Source organism: Benincasa hispida, chromosome 8 (assembly GCF_027475165.1).
Source record: "Benincasa hispida cultivar pf3 chromosome 8, pf3_genome.v1.1, whole genome shotgun sequence".
In the NCBI taxonomy this organism is placed as follows: Eukaryota; Viridiplantae; Streptophyta; class Magnoliopsida; order Cucurbitales; family Cucurbitaceae; genus Benincasa; species Benincasa hispida.
This window is the reverse complement of record NC_143485.1, coordinates 39,974,781-39,995,759: the sequence shown is the minus strand read 5'-3', so window position 1 is coordinate 39,995,759 and position 20,979 is coordinate 39,974,781. Positions and strand designations below refer to the sequence as shown.

General features: G+C 35.3%; 1 protein-coding gene across 8 annotated transcripts; it reads left to right on the top strand.

The window, feature by feature from the left end:
- Positions 1 to 1,633: 1,633 nt before the first annotated feature.
- On the top strand, positions 1,634 to 20,069 carry LOC120083168 (Translation elongation factor EF1A/initiation factor IF2gamma family protein). 8 transcript variants are annotated; one of them, XR_016531421.1, is made up of 21 exons: positions 1,634 to 1,746; positions 2,311 to 2,352; positions 2,483 to 2,551; positions 2,639 to 2,683; positions 3,320 to 3,364; positions 3,526 to 3,645; positions 3,918 to 4,029; positions 4,425 to 4,470; positions 4,687 to 4,758; positions 5,548 to 5,610; positions 5,725 to 5,879; positions 5,969 to 6,033; positions 6,549 to 6,699; positions 7,466 to 7,571; positions 7,680 to 7,815; positions 8,890 to 8,954; positions 9,082 to 9,246; positions 10,798 to 10,870; positions 10,970 to 11,040; positions 14,208 to 14,305; positions 19,631 to 20,069. XR_016531421.1 is itself a non-coding variant. In XM_039038776.2 (20 exons), exons 1-19 carry the CDS (start codon positions 1,743 to 1,745, stop codon positions 11,020 to 11,022), a joined length of 1,587 nt encoding a protein of 528 aa, XP_038894704.1. In that variant the 5' UTR covers positions 1,634 to 1,742; the 3' UTR covers positions 11,023 to 11,040; positions 19,631 to 20,069. The 8 variants fall into 8 exon arrangements, 4 of the variants coding, with proteins under 4 accessions (XP_038894704.1, XP_038894706.1, XP_090172723.1 ...); XR_016531422.1 differs by having other exon boundaries at positions 1,641 to 1,746; positions 2,507 to 2,551; XR_016531423.1 differs by lacking the exon at positions 3,320 to 3,364.
- Positions 20,070 to 20,979: the final 910 nt, after the last annotated feature.

Here is a 20,979-nt window from a genome sequence, read left to right as displayed (position 1 = left end):
TTGTTTTTTAGCTGTTACAAGATATTTATGTGGGATCTAAATTATTTTTAGCATAAGGTGTGTGACAAAAAAAAAATAATGAAGATTCTAGCTAATACAATGTATTTGCATGACTCGTACTAATAAATATTGAAGTCGCTTTTAATATGTGTGACAACATGCTGTGAATATTTTAACTGTTTATGAGTAGAAGATATCTGTTGAACTTAATATGAGGCCGACTTCATTTGATAACTATTTTGAATTCAATATATTTACTCATTATGTGTCTAAATTTTGAGTTAGGTTTAACTAAACATGCCTTGTGATAACGTTAATTTTATCGTTGAAAATCAGTTAGTTGAGGTATAGTTTGATAGTTTCCAAACCATTAATCTATAATTATGATTTTTAGATTTTGTAGCCCTGGGATAGATTTATCTTAGTGTTGTTTTTTAAAAAGTTGTCTATATACTATTTGACTTTTAACAGTTTTATTTTCCTGCTTGCTTCATAATACGTATGTCCAAGATGAAAGTTGATGAGATTTGAGGTGATTTAGTTTATTATAATTTATTTTAACTATATTTATATAGAGTTGACCGTGGAAATATTCTTGGTTCATTTTTGCATTTTAAATAATATCCGAATTAGCCATTTGGCCATTTTTGAAGGAAAAGTTTGTTTAGTTATTATCCTAAAATGTCACTCTATTTTGAGCAGGTTTAGTACTATTAAGACTAATAATTGAGTGTATAACAACATTTTTAAAAAATTGTAGACATAGTCAAAATCAATTGGTGATAGGCTTTATCTATCACTAGTAGATTTCGAGAGCTGAATCTAAATTTTGCTATTTTTGCAAATTCTTTTACATTATGCTATATCTACCAATACTTTTGCATGGGTGCGATATATGCAATCGACTCTAATTTGTAATCCTAAAATAATAAATACTTATAATACAAGTGGAATATATATATATATATAAAATAACATTGAGAGTTAGATGCATGTGCTTGATGTATTAATATTGTGAATATGAACATAAATTAAACCATTTACGTATAAAATATTAAAATAACATTAATAATTGTTGATATTATCATAGTGTAATTCAATTGGTATACAAATGTGTTAGTGACCAAAAGATACGTGACATGAAAAAAAAGGCAAGAGGGAGCCTAGAATCTTAGAAAATGAAAAATAAATGATTCCAACCACACAAAACCATTTCTATATATCTATTTATAAAGTATCAAAGCAAAAATTAAGTTAGCTCATAGTAATTGGTACGACATTCCTCTCTAAAGGTCGAATGTTCAATTTGGTTGCCAACAAAATTTGTCTGATATTAAATATTAAGTAAGTGGTCTCGATGATTAGTGCGAATGATCATCGTTGATAAATGATATACATTATTTGTGATTTTGTTTCGGTGAACTAAAATGATTTATATATCTTATATACAATGTTCATAATATTCTTTAACTTAGGTTCATAAATAAATTAATAATAATGTATTATTAACTAATATGGAGGAAATTAGAATATGAATCACTACGGAACAAAAAACTATTTGAACCCACGCAGCGGTTTAGATGAACCGGGTTCGTTGGGCCACAGACAGAGAATCAATCAGATATAAACATCTGTACCATAAGCCCATTGCAGCTTCATCTTACCTCGTGAAGCTTTCTTCCTGCTCACTACGCTACGAGAAACCCTAGACTTACTTCTTCGCAGCTTACGGCCACAGTTCCATGGGTATGAATCTCACATCTCCTCTCGTTTTCGATTGTTTGTCACTTCCCTCACCATCCCTGTAACTAGCCGTCTAACTTCAAATATTGCATGGTTTCCAGAAGTCATGGCGTGGGATCTGTTCATTTTGCTTAATTTATCTCGTTGTTTAATTCAATACCGAATGGAATTCTTGATTCTTCGACACCATTGATTTTTCCCGCTTTGCTAGCTTACGCGGAATCTATAGTTTTATTATTATTTTTAATTTTTTTTCTGGTTCATGATTAATCAAGATTTTAGTATCTGACTACGCGTTGAATGTTAATAACTAGGATTAGTTTTGCTCATCCAAATATTTTATCTCTTATCGATCAAATGAAGCTAATATTTGGATTGACATGGAATATCAATCTCCTCAAGTTTCATGCTTATCTTCTTCCTGCATCTAGTAGTACAAACAATTAATGGAGCCAAACTACCTTATATGCCTTCAGGATGAATTTGTTAGTAAAATAAGATCGTGTCAGATCCTTATGTAACTTATGAGTTGTTTTGGCTATAACTTAGTATTTCTGAAATTGATAGATATCGAGGAGGACATTCGTGCACTAGAACTTGATCCACCAGGTACAGTAAATTCAGCAGATTATCATTCTTGTTCATTTTAAACTATTCCTACACAAGACCCTAGTGATTTGCTGTTTACCTAATTTTTGTGTATCTTCTTGACTCTGCCCTGCTCGGAACTTTACCGAAGATGTTAATGGGGTTCCTAATCCAGATTCAAAGATGGAGGAAGTTGTGAAATCCGATAATCTGGAAGAAGGTCAGTCAATTTACTAAAGTCATCGAATTCTCTCTCTGGCTCTTCCCTGTTTCTTCTTCGAAGTTAGTAATGGAGTTCGTAATCCAGATGCAAAGACTGAAGAAATTGTGAAGTCCGATCAGATGGAAGAAGGTTGGTCAATTTACTAGTCGTTGTAATGTTTTTCTCTTGCGTTTAAAATATCACAACTTGTTTGGCAATAAATGTTAACTTCCAGTAAATTAGGAATGATTTATGGGTTGTAAGTTGTTGCCAATATTGAATCTAAAAATTCTGAATAAAAGGTTTGTCTTTAACTGTTATTTAATTGTGTATGTTTTTTTTTTTCAATGGAAATCTAAATGAATTGTATATTGAAGTTTTCCGTGGTCATGTTAATATTTTAATATTATTTCATAATCATCATCATCATTATTTGATTTTAATTAACCCTTCTTGATTTATTTTAGCTTGTCATACGTCTGAAATTGTGGATTATTTCATCTGCTTTTGGTATATTAACATGCAACTTACCGCACTTTGTGTTATTTCAAATATAGGAATATTAATTGATTTTTTTAATCTCATAGTTATCGTATGCCCATGTTGGAGTTTCTTGAATATTGTTTTTATGATTGATAGACTGTTTGCTGATGTGAGTAACTATTCTGCTTTCAATCATATCAATATATTTGATGGGAGAACTGATGTATATCAGCTACTCCAAGAACACAATCTTAAATTACTTTTTTGAGGGCTTTAGTATGTTAATTTTGGATTTGATGACAGAGGACCGTCCCCAACAAGCCCAAGCTATCCACCTTGAAGGACAAGGTGATGGTGAACCATATTTCTATTTTAATTTCAGCGCCTCAGCTGGACTTGCTTGCGTTAAGAATATTTCTTTAATATTAGTTGAGCTATATTTGTTTGTATAAGCACTTGAATTCATAGTTCCTGTATTGTGTGAATGAACAACCGAGTTACTTTTACAGTGAAGGAGAACATATCTGCTAAGGAGAAGGAAGTTCCTCTGGCTGATGAAAATGAAGATGAAGGGGATTTGGAGTTGCCTCGCAAAAGACACTTGAATGTCGTCTTCATTGGTCATGTTGGTAAGTAAACTATTTGGCAGGTTCCATGTGTTGCAATATGTTACATTCTGAATGATAGAACATCGAGTTTATTCATTTGGTGACTGGTCAGTGTTTAGCATGATGAGTCTCATATTCATATACCTTTGAAGTTCCGTGTTTCAGGATTCTTATGGAACTTAGTTTGTTTATCACTTGTTTGCATACTGTTTATACCTAAGAAATCTCCTTTCAATTGTTTTTTTTTATTCCTTTCTTTCACATAAAATATTCATTCAAATCAAAATCCATAGATGCTGGTAAGTCTACAATTGGAGGCCAGATACTTTTCCTCAGCAACCAGGTTGATGAGCGTACAATCCAAAAGTATGAAAAAGAAGCAAAAGATAAAAGCAGAGAAAGCTGGTAAGATTCACTTCCTGATTTTAACTTACTGTTTTGACATAAATATTGTTTATCTAATTCCAGTTCTTCAATTTAATCTTAAGTTGGCTGGTCACTGAATCATGCATGTTCAGGCTTCATTTATTATAGGGAAACAAATTTTAGTGGATTTTGCAAAAGGCCAATCCCTTATCTAAAACGGAAATTAAGTTCTCATAAAAAAAGTAGATTAAGTTAAAGTTTGTTTAGCCATTCATACTTCATGGTTCTAGGTGAACTCCATTTCTTATGATGTCTCTTTAGACAATTATGTTTAGTGGAATTCTTATTGTCCCAAACACTATCTGTTTGTTATTTGTACAATATGTAATGCAACTTTATTTTATTCTCTTCTTATTTCTTATTATTTCTACTAGGTACATGGCGTATATAATGGACACAAATGAAGAGGAGAGAGTTAAGGTATGATTTTTTTTATTGAACTCTTTCTTTATCGAGTCATAATGATGTATAGTTTGGTTCTAAAAATATTATGTACTCCACATGTTCTTGCCTTGTTATATCTCTCATGGCTGAATGCCTATATTTTATTCTCCTTGTAAGTTTAAGATGAATACTAATGGCCAGAAGTTTCCATGTTATTATATTACTAATTAATTTTCTTTTTGCTGATTGTAGGGGAAAACTGTTGAAGTGGGAAGAGCGCATTTTGAAACTGAGACCACAAGGTTTACGATTTTGGATGCTCCGGTTAGTAGATGTATTTATATATTTCCATAATGCTTGTAGATGTCACTAGAAACATAACTTTGTGTGCTATAACCCTTAATATTTAGGAATAGTAGTGACCTGGGCCATAATGTTAAATAGATGATTTTGTTTATTTCTATACTTGTTGCCCTTAGCCATACTATCTTCACGGTTTTTACATGTCATTTTGATGCAACGGATTAGCCTCAGATGTCAGTTGGTTTTATAGTAAATATTATTTAGTTAATTCTTTTTTTATTAAGAAAAAATTTCACCGATAATATGAAATTACAAAGGGGGACAACTCCATGTAGTGAACACGTTCAAGTTATCAAATTATGTCTCATCACTTTTGATTAGTGTTGGAATTGGCTGTGAATAACTGAATTTGTTTTCTTCTATGATCAATATTCCTCTTTGTATTGATTTAAAGGCCAATGCCCTCCTGGACACATTTTTTTTTCTGTTGCTACAGAGGATATAAAAATTTCATAATTACGTTGCATCTCTCTAAATTCATTGTCTCTTACCTTTCTTAGAAGGAATAGTGATTACGTCTTCCCTTTTACAACTCTAGGAGGGCGACTCTTCTTTAAATTGCATTGTTTTGCAAGCAGTTTTGAGAGGCATGAAAAATAGTAATTACTGTTCTAAGACATTACATATATGCTCTTATTTCTGTTCTATCTTCTCTTTCCCTTTAATGTTCCTCTGTTTGCTTAATTATGTATAATCTGTGTGATTTATGGTGTGTGTGCATTTTCATGTTTTTCTTCCGTCCTGATTCAGGGTCACAAAAGTTATGTCCCAAATATGATCAGTGGGGCATCTCAAGCTGATATAGGGGTTCTGGTGAGTTATTACCCTTCCTAGTTTTCCGTGCCTTGGCATTCTGGTACCTTTATTGCCACTGTGTGTTTGTATCTGCCTACTTGTCTCATTTTCTTTTGATTTCAATGTTTCAAGGTAATTTCTGCTAGGAAAGGAGAATTTGAAACTGGGTATGAGAGAGGTGGACAGACTCGTGAGCATGTTTTGCTGGCAAAAACTTTGGGTGTTGCTAAGCTTCTTGTTGTAGTGAATAAGATGGATGAACCCACAGTAAAATGGTCGAAAGAAAGGTGTTTCTAACCTCCTTTCCCTTGGCCCCGTATGGCCCCCTATTTTGTCATCTGGTCTGGTCACTTACTTTGTTGGGAGCTGTCTACAGGTATGATGAGATAGAGACTAAGATGGCACCCTTCTTGAAGTCTTCTGGTTACAATGTAAAGAAAGGTACTGTAAAGTTATCCCCTGTACAGCAATATATGTGTTATTCTGTCTGTTATTTTCTTTCTTATTTAATTTTTCTTCTCTCTTTGTAGCTTTATTGATCAATATTTTTCGTGCAATTTCTTAAGGTCATGATTGTGTAGAAGGTGTCTTTTGGATTTTTTTTTTGGAGCGTTTTTCCAATTTTTCTTTTTCAATTAAGTTTAATCAACTTTTTAGTAACTGATCGAGTTAGATGAAAGATATCAACATGATTTTAAGAATTAATGTTTTAATGGATATTGTGTGTATAGCGTGCTCATTCATGGCTGTAGTGAAAAAAAAAATCCATAACTTTTAGGACAATAAAGTCACATACTTAGCTCATTTATGGTGGGCTTCCAATTTATTGACATGATTTGAAGTTGTTGACGTACAGGACTCCATGTTCCTTTTCTTGTTTGTCAATGTTGATTATTAATTTTGGAGATACAAATTGTTGATTAGTTACGTTGTCCCATAATTGTTTCTATTTGCAGATGTCCAGTTTTTACCTATATCTGGTCTTCATGGTGTTAATATGAAAACAAGAGTGGATAAGAAAGTATGCCCATGGTGGAATGGTCCGTGCTTCTTTGAAATCCTTGATACAATTGAAGGTCCACCTAGAAATCCAAAAGATCCATTTAGGTGAATACTTCCACCCTCTAAAACTCTTGCCGCAAATTCCTGACATCCTATTATATGGATTATCTATCTTACACTTGATATGGTGTCTACTTCACTTCGCTTGTAATTAGTTTTAAGAATTTTTTAGTCCCAAGCTGCTTTTGTCTTAGAACTTCCAAATTTACAAAGAAGACTTCATACTAATCTTATTTTGAGAAACTTCATATTTACAGTAATACTTAACTTGGAGAGATTTGGTACCTTTTGAAGTTTCAGGTCACTTTTTGAGCTGCTGTGCATAAGGATTATTGTAATTTTCCTTTAGGCTTATTTTGCTAGATTGGAACCTCTTTTTGGTTTACTTTGACTCTTTTATAACATTATCTTTTTGTATGCTCGTTGAACTCTTTCATTTCTTCTCAATGAAAGCGGGGTTTCGTATAAACAACTCATTTACTCGATGTAACCTTAACTTCTAATTTCATTCTATTGTTGAATTTGAATAGATTGTGAAATAAATACCTTTTCGAATTCAAATGGAAAAGTTTCTCACCAACCAACCAATAAATCACAGAAAAACCAACAAAGAAAGTACTCTCGAACAAAACATTGTCTAAATTTAAATCTATGAGTACTAACTAAACCCAAACACCAAATCAAGCTGTATAAAGGCACCCGAAGTTTCCACAAGTACATGTTTTTTCTTGCACATTTGTAAATTTGTTAACACCTTCTATAGGGTGCTGTTCTGATTAGTTAATGCAAATAATTGATATTTAACTTGTAGGATGCCTATCATTGACAAGTTCAAGGATATGGGAACAACTGTTATGGGTAAAGTTGAATCTGGCACTGTTCGTGAGGGTGATTCCTTATTAGTAATGCCAAATAAGGTACTAACTAGAGAACTTATTTATTATTTTCACCCTTTTTTGCGTTCTTTTTTCAACTTTCTGCCTTTTGTCTTACAATTGGGATTGGGGATTTTAATGCACGTACAGATTCAGGTGAAAGTTGCTGCTGTGATTTGTGATGAAAATAAAGTTAGGAGTGCAGGACCTGGGGAAAATCTTCGTGTTAGAATATCTGGAATTGAAGAAGAAGATATAATGTCTGGGTTTGTACTGTCCAGCATTGGTATGGCTCTGTTTTTCTCCCGGTGTTTCTTTATTGTTTGAGTATACATGGTTGAGGTCTATGATGATTGATATTTTTCCTTCCCCAGAATCAAGTTTAATGATGATCAATCATGAAATTAGTTGTAATTTAAGTGCAATGCAAATTAGCTATCTCATTTTGATGAAGGTACAGCCATACAACTTAAAACATCCTAAGATGTGAGGATAGTATTGGGCACATTGGACAGTGAATTACATTCTATCGGGTCACATCAAAAAGGAATTTTTGGACTATTCTAAAGTTTGGGCTATTGGCTATTCTTGAATTGACCTTGATGGTATAATAGCGTATAATCATAATCACTATTTTCCATTCAAGTTTTTACTCTTTTAGTTAAACTCAACGCCCATCTGTAAAGCTATTCCAAGGGTAACTTGATCTCAACATTGGCCCAAGGCATACTATTAAGAAATTTACACTGGACCGGATTTCAGTAAAAGAGAGGAAGCACTGTTTTAAAATATTAAAATGATATTAAAGAATTCCAGAATGGGTGAAGCAGTCAGGTTATGTTTAGATATCGTTTGCCCATAGTGAAGGGGAGTGCTCCTACCACCAGTTATTTACCTTTTAAACCAATAATTGCAGTCTTGACTCACATTGACACGAGAAATGTATCTTGTAAAGGTGCTCCAGTTTTCCCTTCAAGATTCTCATCTGCTATGAAATTATTGTCTTGCTATCAAAAGTTGCATGCCTTCTTCTAAATATGTTTGGAGCTTTTTCTTCATTAATAATCAATAATTCGTAATATTTCAAAATCTGTCATTCTATCTCTATACTCATGCGTTTTATGTTGGAGGATAGACTTGAAAATCTAGAACCCTCCGTAGTATACCACTATTTATGGATAACCTATTATATTACAGGATTAACTTTGATGCTTCTAATAGGATGGCGATTAGACAATTACTGTGTTATTGTCATTTTTAATTCCCTATAATTCCATTTTCCTGAACAATATGATCTTCCATACTATTTTGTTGCCCATTCTTCTCACTAATGCTGCACCCCCTCCAAAAAAATTTGCAGCAAAACCAATACCCTCTGTTTCAGAGTTTGTTGCACAGTTGCAGATTCTTGAGCTGCTGGATAATGTGAGTGATAATTTTGAACTTGTTAACATCGTCTTCTGTCACTTCCTAAAGCTTATGATTCAAGCTTAATTTTTCTTTCCTCCTTTGGTGATTCAAAATTGTAAACTAAGTCTTACAACTGCTTTAGGCAATATTTACAGCTGGATATAAGGCCGTACTTCACATTCATGCTGTTGTTGAAGAATGTGAGATCATAGAGCTGCTACAGCAGATTGATCCGAAGACCAGGAAACCTATGAAAAAGAAAGTTCTCTTTGTGAAGAATGGTGCAGTTATTTTGTGCCGCATCCAGGTTCAATTTCTTACCCAGCATTTGATATAAGTCAAGTCAAGGCTTGGAATGTCTTGCCCTAGGCTGACTGAAATATTTTGAGTGTCATCATGTTCTAGACAAAACTTTGCCTGGATAAGTTATTTTGGAATTTTGAAAATGTTTAAGGAAGTACGAGATATTTTTATGGCAAATGTTAATGTTTTTTATAATAATATTGTAAACCCTGTGCCGAATGGAATAGTAGGGATCTTTTTCAGGCTTTAAATATGTTTTTTTCTTAGGCAATTACAATAGGTAGCACTCTTAGAGTTTATAATTAAGTATATAGCAGCATTTTAAAAGAAATGCAAATATAGAGATTTTCACCAATCTCATAATTTATTTTATCTTTATTCCAATTATATCCTTATTTGGAATAAAATCACGCATTATCATTGATTGAAATTGGGTTTTCACTTTAATCTCCCTCTCCCTCTCCCTTCTTGGGTGGTTTTATAGGAATTCACTAATATGGTGGAATTATCACTATTTTTAATGATACGAGTCTATCATTGGTAAACTCTTCTCAGCAAAGTGGTATGAGTTTATTATTGATAGTCTCGTATTAATTGAGTGATACACTCGTATCACTAATAGTCTTTGAAGTCTATTTATTTTTGTAATTAATTTATTTATAATAATTTGTAAAATAAACTAAACTACGACTAAACTATCAATGATTGAAACTTAAAAGTATGTAATAAAAGTCTTATCAATGATAGCCTTCTATATAAGTGATAGATCTATATATGCTTATTGATATCTATCATTGGCTATTGTTGATAGGGTTTAAATAAAGTCTATAAGTCATAAACTCTAACCATTGATAGTCTATTAATGATGACCTCATGTCACCGATAGAGTCTATTTGTGATAAAGTATCAGTGATGGACTCTATCGTTAGTATGAGGTTATCAATAATAAACTTTTATCACTGGTAAATTTTGTTATCGATGATAGAGATCAAGTCAATCACTAAGAGATTTTGCTATCGTTGATTGAAGTTTCACTAATACGAGTCTATCATTGATAAAAGTCTATCACTTATACATTTTTATTACCGATAGCAAAATCGATCTGCAATAGACTCTGATTGAGCCTTTTGGACATTGGATGTAAATTGTGCTATATTTGCAAATTCTTTTGTATTGTGCTATATTTACCAATACTTTGGGCTTGATTGCTATATTTTCAATTGCCCTTTTTCTTAGAATAACTTCTCTTAGACATGTCAGGGACATGCCTAATACATGCTTGAAAATTTTTTGGAAAAACATTAGAGCTCACTCGTTAATCCCTCCAACGTAAAAGGTTTAAAAAAGCAAAAAGCCGTAACTTCGAAATATAAAAACCTTGAAAAATAAAATGCATTTTAAGAGATCGTGGGTGCAGTATTGACTGAACTTTTAGAAATTGATCTTTCATTGTGTTTGTGCTTCTTATTGCTAAACAATTTATTGATTGGTTACTGTAGAATTAGTTATATCAAGTCGCATAGTTAATGATTAGCATCCGGTTGGTACCTTGCAGGTCAATAACTTGATCTGCATCGAGAAGTTTTCTGATGTTCCTCAGCTTGGGAGATTTACACTTCGTACTGAAGGTGACAAATATAAGTTTCCTTATTTTTATGAATTCATTTAGGCTAATCTTTGTTATCACAATCTTATAGTTATATCTATTGTATTCTTTCTGTTTGTAGGGAAGACAGTTGCCGTAGGAAAAATCACTGATATTTCGGCTGCAAGCAATTAAACAATTTTGATCTGCGAGGTTGGTTGAGTAGAGATTTGATTTACTATATTCTCTTCTTTGTGAGTTGAGTTTTTCATCTCTTTTTGTTTCTTCTCCTCCTCCTCCTCTCTCTCTCTCTCCCTCTCTCTCTTTTTTAAATTTTATTTACAAAATTATTTCATTGATGAAAAATAGAGGAGTAAAAGTCCAAACATCTAAAGAAAGTTGCATCTAAAATCTCTAATTGAAAATTAAATATGATGATAAGCTACAAAGGGCAAAGGGGTACTGATTTTTACACAAAAAGAAAGCTGTAGAAAGAACCGTGTCCATAAAACGATCAAAAAAGAAGGAAACATCCAAAATACGACCATTCCGTTCACCCAAAGATGCCAAAGAAAAACGGTGGAGAGCTAGCCATAAAATCTTCATAAAATCACAAAAAAATGACCCACAAAAGCAGATGCTAGGAGACCATAAGCATTGTTTGGAAACGGCATAGGCCATCCAAAAGCTTCCAAAACAATGATCCAAAAACGGGATGCAAATAGACAATGCATGAGGAGGTGACCAAGCAATTCCGACACAAGTGCATATAAGGTATCCTCCATTGCAACCTATTTGTTGTAATTAATGGCTCTCCCACCTAGATGTTCACTTAACTTGAGGGGTCTGGGGAATCCCTAATTAGACGCGCGCACACCCACCCCCACACACACACATATATATATACACACACACATTAAATTTGTTTTTAAGCTTACTTATTATGGAAACTAAAATTTTAATTATATCTTTTATGCATTGAATGTTAAATATTATTGTTTTTAGCCGAAGATTTTATAATTGTTGGAAATAGGGTTTTTAACCTAGGGGCATTTATGTAATTGTGCAAGACCCCTAGGGTTTCCTACTGTCTATTTATTAGTGAGTCCCTGTGTATTTAGTATATCAGTTTTAAAACAAATAAGAAAAAGACTTTATATCGTGGTTTTTTTCCCTGCACTAGGGTTTCCACGTAATCCTGTTGTTTTTCTCTTCCCTACTCTCTTTTTTAACATGGTATCAGAGCACGGTGATGAAAACCTAGCCGTTATGGAAGAGAATCAACCTCAATCCTCCTCTGGTGATGGGTCTTCAAGTTTTGACATGAGAACGGCAATCCGAGCAGCGGTAAAGGAATGTTTTTAGGATGCCCTACCAGAATTAATATCTGTCGTTTAGGTACAATCCTTGGAAAATCGCCCTCAGTCAATCGGGTATCACCATTCCGAAACCAGTCAGAATCCGATTGGAGCTGGAGCCGGTCGCGAGGAACCATCGATTCACGATCGGAGCAATCACGATCATGGCAGAGTCGTCGGCGGTCTCAGACGTGAAGAATAGACTGGCTGCGAGGATGGGTTGATTGTCGGCGGTCACGATCAAAGTAGAGGGAGAAGTATTGGGGGCGAAGAGCAGAAGTGTGATCTGATTAGGGTTAGTATCGGTCTGGAGCAAACCGGACCGGTTCGAGTTGAACCCGGGCAGACCAGCCGGTATGTTGATTTTAATTCTGACCGACCCGACCCAGTCCACGCCAGGCCCGACCCGAGAATGCAGCCTTCAATTCCGACCCGTGATCCGACCCACGCCTGTCCCGACCTGAAAGTGCAGTCCTTAATTTCGACCCGCGATCCGACCCACGTCCGACCCGAAAATTCATCTGTCCAGTTTTTTGCGCCAACTGATCCACTTTCAGACCATCCAGCCCGACCCGACGATCCAGTTTCCTTCAAAAGCCGACCCGATGGTTTTTTCACATCCAACAATCGAGGTCTCGAGCAACCAACACCTGTTCCAATCAATTGTGGTTCAGTTCGTTACCCAGACGATGTGAGACAACGGTTGGCTTACCTGCAATAGCAGATTTCTGATTTGGATACGATGTTCGGTGCAAATCCTCAACTGGTTTATTCAGAAAATTCGGTAAATTCATTACCTATAGTGCCTAACGTTTCCTGCCTTCGCATGATTTATTGTCGGAGAAAAATTAAATGGCCAGAACTATTTTTCTTGGTCTCAATCGATTCGGATGGCCTTGGAAGGGCGTCACAAGTTTGTATATTTGACAGGGAAAATTCTAAAGCCGGCCCCAGATGATCCACAAGAACGAATTTGGAAAGGAGAAGATTCGTTGTTACGGTTTGTCTTGATGAACAGTATGGAACCCCAGATAGGAAGATCGCTATTATATGTTGCCACAGCAAAGGATATCTGGGAGGCGACGCAAGATCTATATTCTAAACGACAGAATGCCTCTCGGTGTTTATGTATGTTGGATGTGAATCCAAACAAGGGTTTATGTATGTTACCTCTTATTTTAACAAACTATTGATGCTGTGGCAAGAAATGGACTTGTGTAGAGAAATTGTCTGGAATTGTCCACAGGATGGGGTCCAATATTTGAAGATTGAGGAAGCAGATCGTGTTTATGTGTTTTTGGCTAGATTAAATCCAAAGTTTGATGGGGTTTGTAGTCAGATCTTGGGCCAGCGCTCGATTCCTTCACTTCGAGAAGTCTGTTCTGAAATACGGCGGGAAGATCGGTCGTGTGTCATGAATAATACCACCTCAACTACTGATGCAGCCGCTTTCGTTGCCAAGCCGTCCAGTACTGATGGTGATAAGAAACCTCCTCCCGTTTGTGAACATTGCTTTGGCATACGAAGGATCAATGTTGGAAATTACACGGGAAGCTCCCAAATAGCAGGCGTCGACAGTCTCATGACAAATCTAATCGTGCCCTGACAAGTGATTCAGTAGATGACCTAACTCAGAAGAAATCTCCTAGTGACGGTAAAAACAGCTCAAGTACAGTTGGGGTGAGTGCAATTGCACAGTCAGGTAATTTTCCTTCTTTCGGCCTAAATAGTGTGAATGGTAAAAAACCATGGATTGTGGATTCAGGGGCTACTGATCATCTTAGGAGTTCCTCAGAGTTATTTATGTCATATAATCCGAGTGTTGGTAATGAGAGAATTCGAATTGCGGATGAATCTTTTGCCCCTGTTGCAGGAAAGGGCAATATCTCTTCGTTTCATGGTTTAATTCTACGTGATACCTTACATGTGCCTAAAATATCATATAATCTGTTATCTATCAGTAAACTAACAAGATATTTGAGGTGTAAGGCTATTTTCTCACCTGATTCAGTTTTATTTCAGGATCTGAAATCAGGGATGACGATTGGCACTGCCCGGCACGATAGGGGACTCTACTTCCTTTCTGACGAGGCTTCCTCTAGGAATGATCACCAATCGGGGTTTATGTCTTTAAATTTCTTTGTTTCTGAAAATGATGTTATGTTATGGCATTTTCGCTTAGGACATCCGAATTTTCAATATATGAAATATTTATTTCCTCATTTATTTCGTAATGTTAGTACTTTTTTTAATTGTGATGTTTGTGTTCGTGCCAAGCAACATCGTGTTTCTTTCCATTTTCAGCCTTATAAACCCTCGAGTCCTTTTTCTCTTGTTCATAGTGATGTATGGGGTCCCTTACTAATTACTACTTCCACGGGAAAACGGTGGTTTGTCATGTTTATAGATGATCACACCAGTCCCACCTGGGTTTTCTTGCTCACTGATAAATCTGAAGTGTCCTCTGTTTTCCAACAGTTTTACACAATTGTCGAAACTCAATTTAAAACAAAGATTGGGATTTTAAGAAGTGATAATGGACGAGAATTCTTTTATACCTCGTTTAGAGAATTTCTCGACTCTAAAGGTATTGTTCACCAGAGCTCATGTGCTTACACTCCGCAATAAAATGGAGTAGCTGAGCGTAAAAATCGGCATCTAGTTGAAGTAGCCCGATCTCTTATGTTATCCGCCACCCTTCCATCATACCTTTGGGGAGATGCAGTTCTTATTGTTGCTCACCTCATTAATCGGATGCCCTCTCGTATTTTTCATCTTCAAACCCCTTTAGAATTGCTTAAAGAGTCTTTTCCTACTACCCGGTTGATCTCTGATGTTTCTCTTCGGGTTTTTGGTTGTGTTGCTTTTGTTCACTCCCATGGTCCAAACAGCACGAAATTTTCTCCTCATACTCAGAAGTGTGTCTTTGTTGGATATCCACTCCATCAACGTGGATATAAGTGCTATCACCCGTCATCTCGAAAGTACTATATCTCTATGGATGTCACCTTTCTCGAGGATCAATCGTTCTTTCCTGTTAGTCATCTTCAGGGGGAGAACATAAATGAAGAGACTAACTAGTCCTCTTATGCTATTCCTTTAGAGTCAGCGCCCATTCAAACCTTGTCTAATAAACCTAGTCCTGATCATGATGGTAGTCTGGTTCTTCCACTCCATCAACGTGGATATAAGTGCTATCACCCGTCATCTCGAAAGTACTATATCTCTATGGATGTCACCTTTCTCGAGGATCAATCGTTCTTTCCTGTTAGTCATCTTCAGGGGGAGAACATAAATGAAGAGACTAACTAGTCCTCTTATGCTATTCCTTTAGAGTCAGCGCCCATTCAAACCTTGTCTAATAAACCTAGTCCTGATCATGATGGTAGTCTGGTTCTTCATACCAATCAAGTTCCTTGGAAAACGTACTATAGGAAGAATCTCAGGAAGGAAGCAGTGTCACCTGTTGAACCAGAACTGTCGGCTCCAGTGTAGGAGTCAAACCTGTCATTAGATCCAGGTACGTATATTCCTAATGATGTTGATTTATATATGGAGAATGATGAAGGCAGGCATGACAAGGGGGAAGGAAGCAATGATACTAAGAGAGTGATAGAAAGGGAAACTGTAGAGGATGAAATGATTGAAGCTACGGAGGATGAAATGGTCCGTGCTAATGATGATGTGGAAGATATTACTGAAATATCTGATACTCAGATAGTAAATCATGGTGAGAAGCCTGAAGATGTGAAAGAACGTGATGCGTCACTTGATCTTCCTATAGCCCCGAGGAAAGGTACCCGTTCATGTACTAAATATCCTATGCATAGTTACATGACATATAGTAATCTGACATCCGAGTTCAAGGCTTTTACTACTAGCTTGGACACTGAGGTGGTTCCAGATAACATAAGTGTTGCAATGAAAAAACCAGAATGGCGGTCTGTTGTTATGGAAGAAATAAGAGCTCTGGAAAATAATAAAACCTGGGAACCGGTGATTTTGCCTGAAGGGCACAAAACAGTCGGATGTAAATGGGTGTTTACTATAAAGTACAAGTCAGATGGGACAATTGACCGATACAAGGCTAGACTTGTTGTAAGAGGTTTCACCCAAACATATGGAGTAGATTATTCTGAGATGTTTTCCCCTATGGCTAAACTTAACACGATTCGAGTGCTTTTGTCAGTAGCTGTGAATAAAGATTGGCCCGTACACCAGCTTGATGTTAAAAATGCGTTTTTGAACGGGGAATTTGAGGAGGAAGTCTATATGAGTCCCCCTCCCGGGTTTGAGAGTCAATTTAAAAATAAAGTTTGTAGATTGAGGAAATCACTATACGGATTGAAACAGTCTCCAAGGGCCTAGTTTGACAGGTTCACGACGTTTGTGAAAGCACAGGAATATATTCAAGGACATTTCGATCACACTCTTTTTGTAAGAAGATCAACATCAGGGAAAATAGTTGTTCTTATTGTCTATGTTGATGATATTGTTTTATCTGGGGAGGATGATGTAGAAGTCACAAGACTGAAAACAGAGATGGCTAGAGAGCTTGAAATTAAAGACCTCGGGAAGCTAAGATACTTTCCGGGAATGGAAGTGGCTTGCTCAAAAGAGGGTATATCAGTTTCTCAACGAAAATATACACTGGACTTGCTAAAGGAAACAGGTATGACTGGGTGTAAACCTGTTGACACGCCAGTAGAATACAATGCGAAAATCGGTGATAAGAATGATGGAATTCCTGTTAATAAAGAAAGGTATCAGCGGTTAGTTGGGAAGTTGATATACTTGTCTCACACAAGACCAGATATTTCTTATGCAGTAAGTGTTGTGAGTCAGTTCATGCAAGCTCCTTGTGAGAATCATATGATAGCAGTTGAACGCATTCTTTGATATCTGAAAGGAACTCCTGGTAAAGGCCTAATGTTCAGGAAAACTGATAAATGATCTGTTGAAGCTTACACTGATTCTGACTGGGTAGGGTCTGTTGTTGATAGAAGATCTATGTCTGGATATTGTATGTTTGTCTGAGGAAATCTAGTCACCTGGAGAAGTAAAAAACAAGGAGTTGTTGCTAGTAGTAGTGCTGAGGCAGAGTATCGGGCCATGAGTCTAGGGATTTGTGAAGAAATCTGGTTGAAGAAAGTATTATCAGATCTCCAGCAAGATAATGAGCTTCCAATGAAATTATTTTGTGATAATAAAGTGGCCATCAGTATTGCAAACAACCCAGTTCAACATGACAGAACTAAACATGTGGGATAGACAAACACTATATTAAGGAGAGGTTGGACAGTGGAAACATATGCATCCCTTATATTCCTTCGAGTCAACAAGTTGCTGATGTACTTACAAAAGGGTTATTGAGACAAAATTTTAATTATTGTGTAAGCAAGTTGGGGCTTGTTGATATCTATGCACCAACTTGAGGGGGAGTGTTGGAAATAGGGTTTTTAACCTAGGGGCATTTATGTAATTGTGTAAGACCCCTAGGGTTCCCTACTGTCTATTTATACAGTGAGTCCTTGTGTATTTAGTATGTCAGTTTTAAAACAAATAAGAAAAAAATTTATATCGTGGTTTTTCTCCCTGCACTAGGGTTTCCACGTAATCCTGATGTTTTTCTCTTCCCTATTCTCTTTTTTAACAATAACGTTTTGTTTAATTGAAGTTTGTTGTGTAAATTTAATGTAGAAAAATTTAGAAATTTTATTTGGTTGAATATAAATTAAAATAAATTGTTAAAAAAAATAAATTGAAAAAAACTAAACGGGTAATTTTTCCTTGCGGGGATGGTAATTAAAACAGGGGGTGGAGATGGGGACGGGGAAACCCCACCCCGCCCCGTTGACATCTCTACTCCCACCTCAAAAACTAGTTATTGAGGTGGTGCGATCAGGCTTTTACCATAGCCAATAGTGTGGTTCTCCAAGATGCTTAAGTGTACCTAACATTATGTTCATTCCAAATTACTGGATTCTTTTAAAAGAGAATTCACAATCTCTACCAAATCCTCGAGGAGCGATTTAATAGAATAGCACAAATAATAAAGAATAATACCATTGCGGAGATAATATGTGCAAGGTACCTTTCCTACTTTAAAGTTCTGGAGTTGGTGGAAAAACATAAGTTGGAAAAAAACACCCAAACATCATGGATTAAAACATATATTTAGCCTTGGAAATAATTGAATATGTGTTCTTCCAAGTTAACATACAATAAAAGTAAGAAGCCATTACCAACGTTTGTGAAAAATATATAGACATGATTAAATTAAAATTTCACCGGGAACTCATTTTAATTCTGATTGCAGATCTTAGAACTTTTAGTGTAACGCCCCAGGTCCAGGATTCGGAATCCGGATTCGGTGCCTAATGATCCTGGCATTCCCCTACGTCCCCTGCGACCTGGCTATGTCATCCTCCCTTCCTCCCTTGCCTTGAATGCCCCTTCCTCCTTTATTGAATGCTTATTAGAAGTGAAAGTTGTCCCCATAAACCAATATGGTTCCTTTCAGCATGCTTTGTCATCATTCACATGCATCTTAGGAAAATTCCCAGGAGGTCACTCAACATACGATTGCTCCAAGCTAAAGCACGCTTAAATTTAGAGTTCTTATGATTGAGGCATCGAAAAGGAAGGTGCACCTTGTTAGTATAGGTAGAAACTTTCAATTCTTTTAAGCCTCTCTTATTCAGATGTGATATCTGTTCATTCATGTATCCCTCCTAAACTCGGGTCGTTACATTTAGGCAATATGGAAAAATACCTTTTTAGTCCAAGAATAGGTGTGTTTGGTTCCTGAAGTTTCAAATTAGTCAATTTAGTCATTAAGCTTTCAATAATAGGTTTAAAAGGTCTCCTTCATTAACAAACCTGTTTAAATTAACTGATTTGTTGAAGTTGATTTTTTATTTGATGAGGTGGCTTGTTGATTAGATTCATATTTAATTTTTCTCAAAAGAAAGAAGAAAAATAAATTCCCAATTGGAGCCTGAAAAAACAGAGAACGCGAACACAAAACCCATGAGAAAAATGAAGAAATCCGCTCTTTGTTTCACATTTCGATTTCAAACCCTATTTGTGCCATTGCTTGCTCACACATGCTGCCATGTGGCATCCACATGCTTAAAAACCTCAAACAACAAATTATTGTTCAAATTCACAAATACAATCTTGTTGGCGGGTTTTCCTCCTCCAGCACAATGTTGGGTCTATGCCCTAATTTAAAACTTTAGGGACCAAATGCACATACATATTCCAAAAAATTCAGGGACTAAAAAGGTATTTTTTCCTAGGCATTGTAATATAATAAAGTTGGGATTCCATGATGGCACGATTTAATATTCTTATGTTTTTGTAATAGGGTTAAACAATTGTTTCATAAGTTTAGTCAAGTTGTGCACAGACTGACTTAGATACTTTGAAATATTGAGCAGGGAAACTTATGGTAAATTTGATACGAAGGCCTAGCATGCTCGGACCTTTTTTTCAATGGAGTCAATGCCTGATCGCATTATTGGCTATGGTAAAAGATCCTAAAATTATTGATGGGTTCCATCTGTTTGGATACCAGCTTTTATACACAAGTGTTTTTCTATTTATGAGTGTAAAGTTTGATTTGCATCAGTATCGTTGAATATAAGTAGCAGTTTCTTAGTTAATCCAATTCATATGTCCCAACTATTGTGTTCTTTATCCCTGTAATTTAATGTTTTTTTTTGGTATCCCCATTGTTATGAAGATTTTGGTCTGTACTTCCTTCATGGTGCTACCTGACATGGTGATGAAGCTTGAGTTTGTTAACTTGATTATTTCTTAACATGCTACATGCTTCACGGTGCTACATGACATGATGATGAAGCTTGAGTTTGTTAACTTGATTATTTGTTAGCATTTTCTGATAGAAAAATTGAAGAAAACGGTAGAGAGTAGGAATGGATATGTTACGAAGGATGGCTTGTACGAAGTCACTTCCCATGGTGGATAGAATTACACTTAGTTATTTTGTTTTGTAGATTTCATATTACTTAGTTATTTTATTTTGTAGATTTCATATTACCATTCCCCCCTCAATGTTCAAGATGGGTTTGGTTTCATTTTACTTTAGATGATGTGGGTGGGTACATACGTATGGTATGACATATTAGTAACGTGTACTGGTGTTTTGTGATTTTAGCTTCCTTAGCTTCATTTGAATGTTGTTTGGGAGGCAAGATTGGAGAGGATCATGATTAAATTCTTCTATGTGCCTTTTATATAAGGTTTTAATGATTCATTGAATTTGAAATGAAATTTAAGTGATAATGGAGGCAAGGGTTGAAATTAAGAGCTTTTTAATTTAAGGTTTTATAGATGTCTGAGATAAAGGATGTCAAGGAATACTATGTTTTGGAAATAGATATTCAGAAATTGATGAAGATTGTATTTGGTGTTGTGTGGAAAATAATATTAAAATTTTATGAAAAATATTAATTTATGAAATTAAATATGACAATTTTACATAATTTTAGTAATAAGTATCATCGAATATATCGGAAAAAATAGTTAACTAAGAATCAAACTGTACTAAAATAAGCAATTTATTACTAAAATAGCCAATTAATATATCTAATGAGTTTTGATTTGTACAATTAAATTAAATATATATTTTAATGAAATATTTATTGAGTTATTCTAATTAAAGAATTCGTTGTACTGATTTTGGTAGATTAGTTCTAATTAAGTAACCATATTTAAAATAAAAAGTCAACGAACAAGAGAAAAAGAGAACCATAGTTTGTGTTTG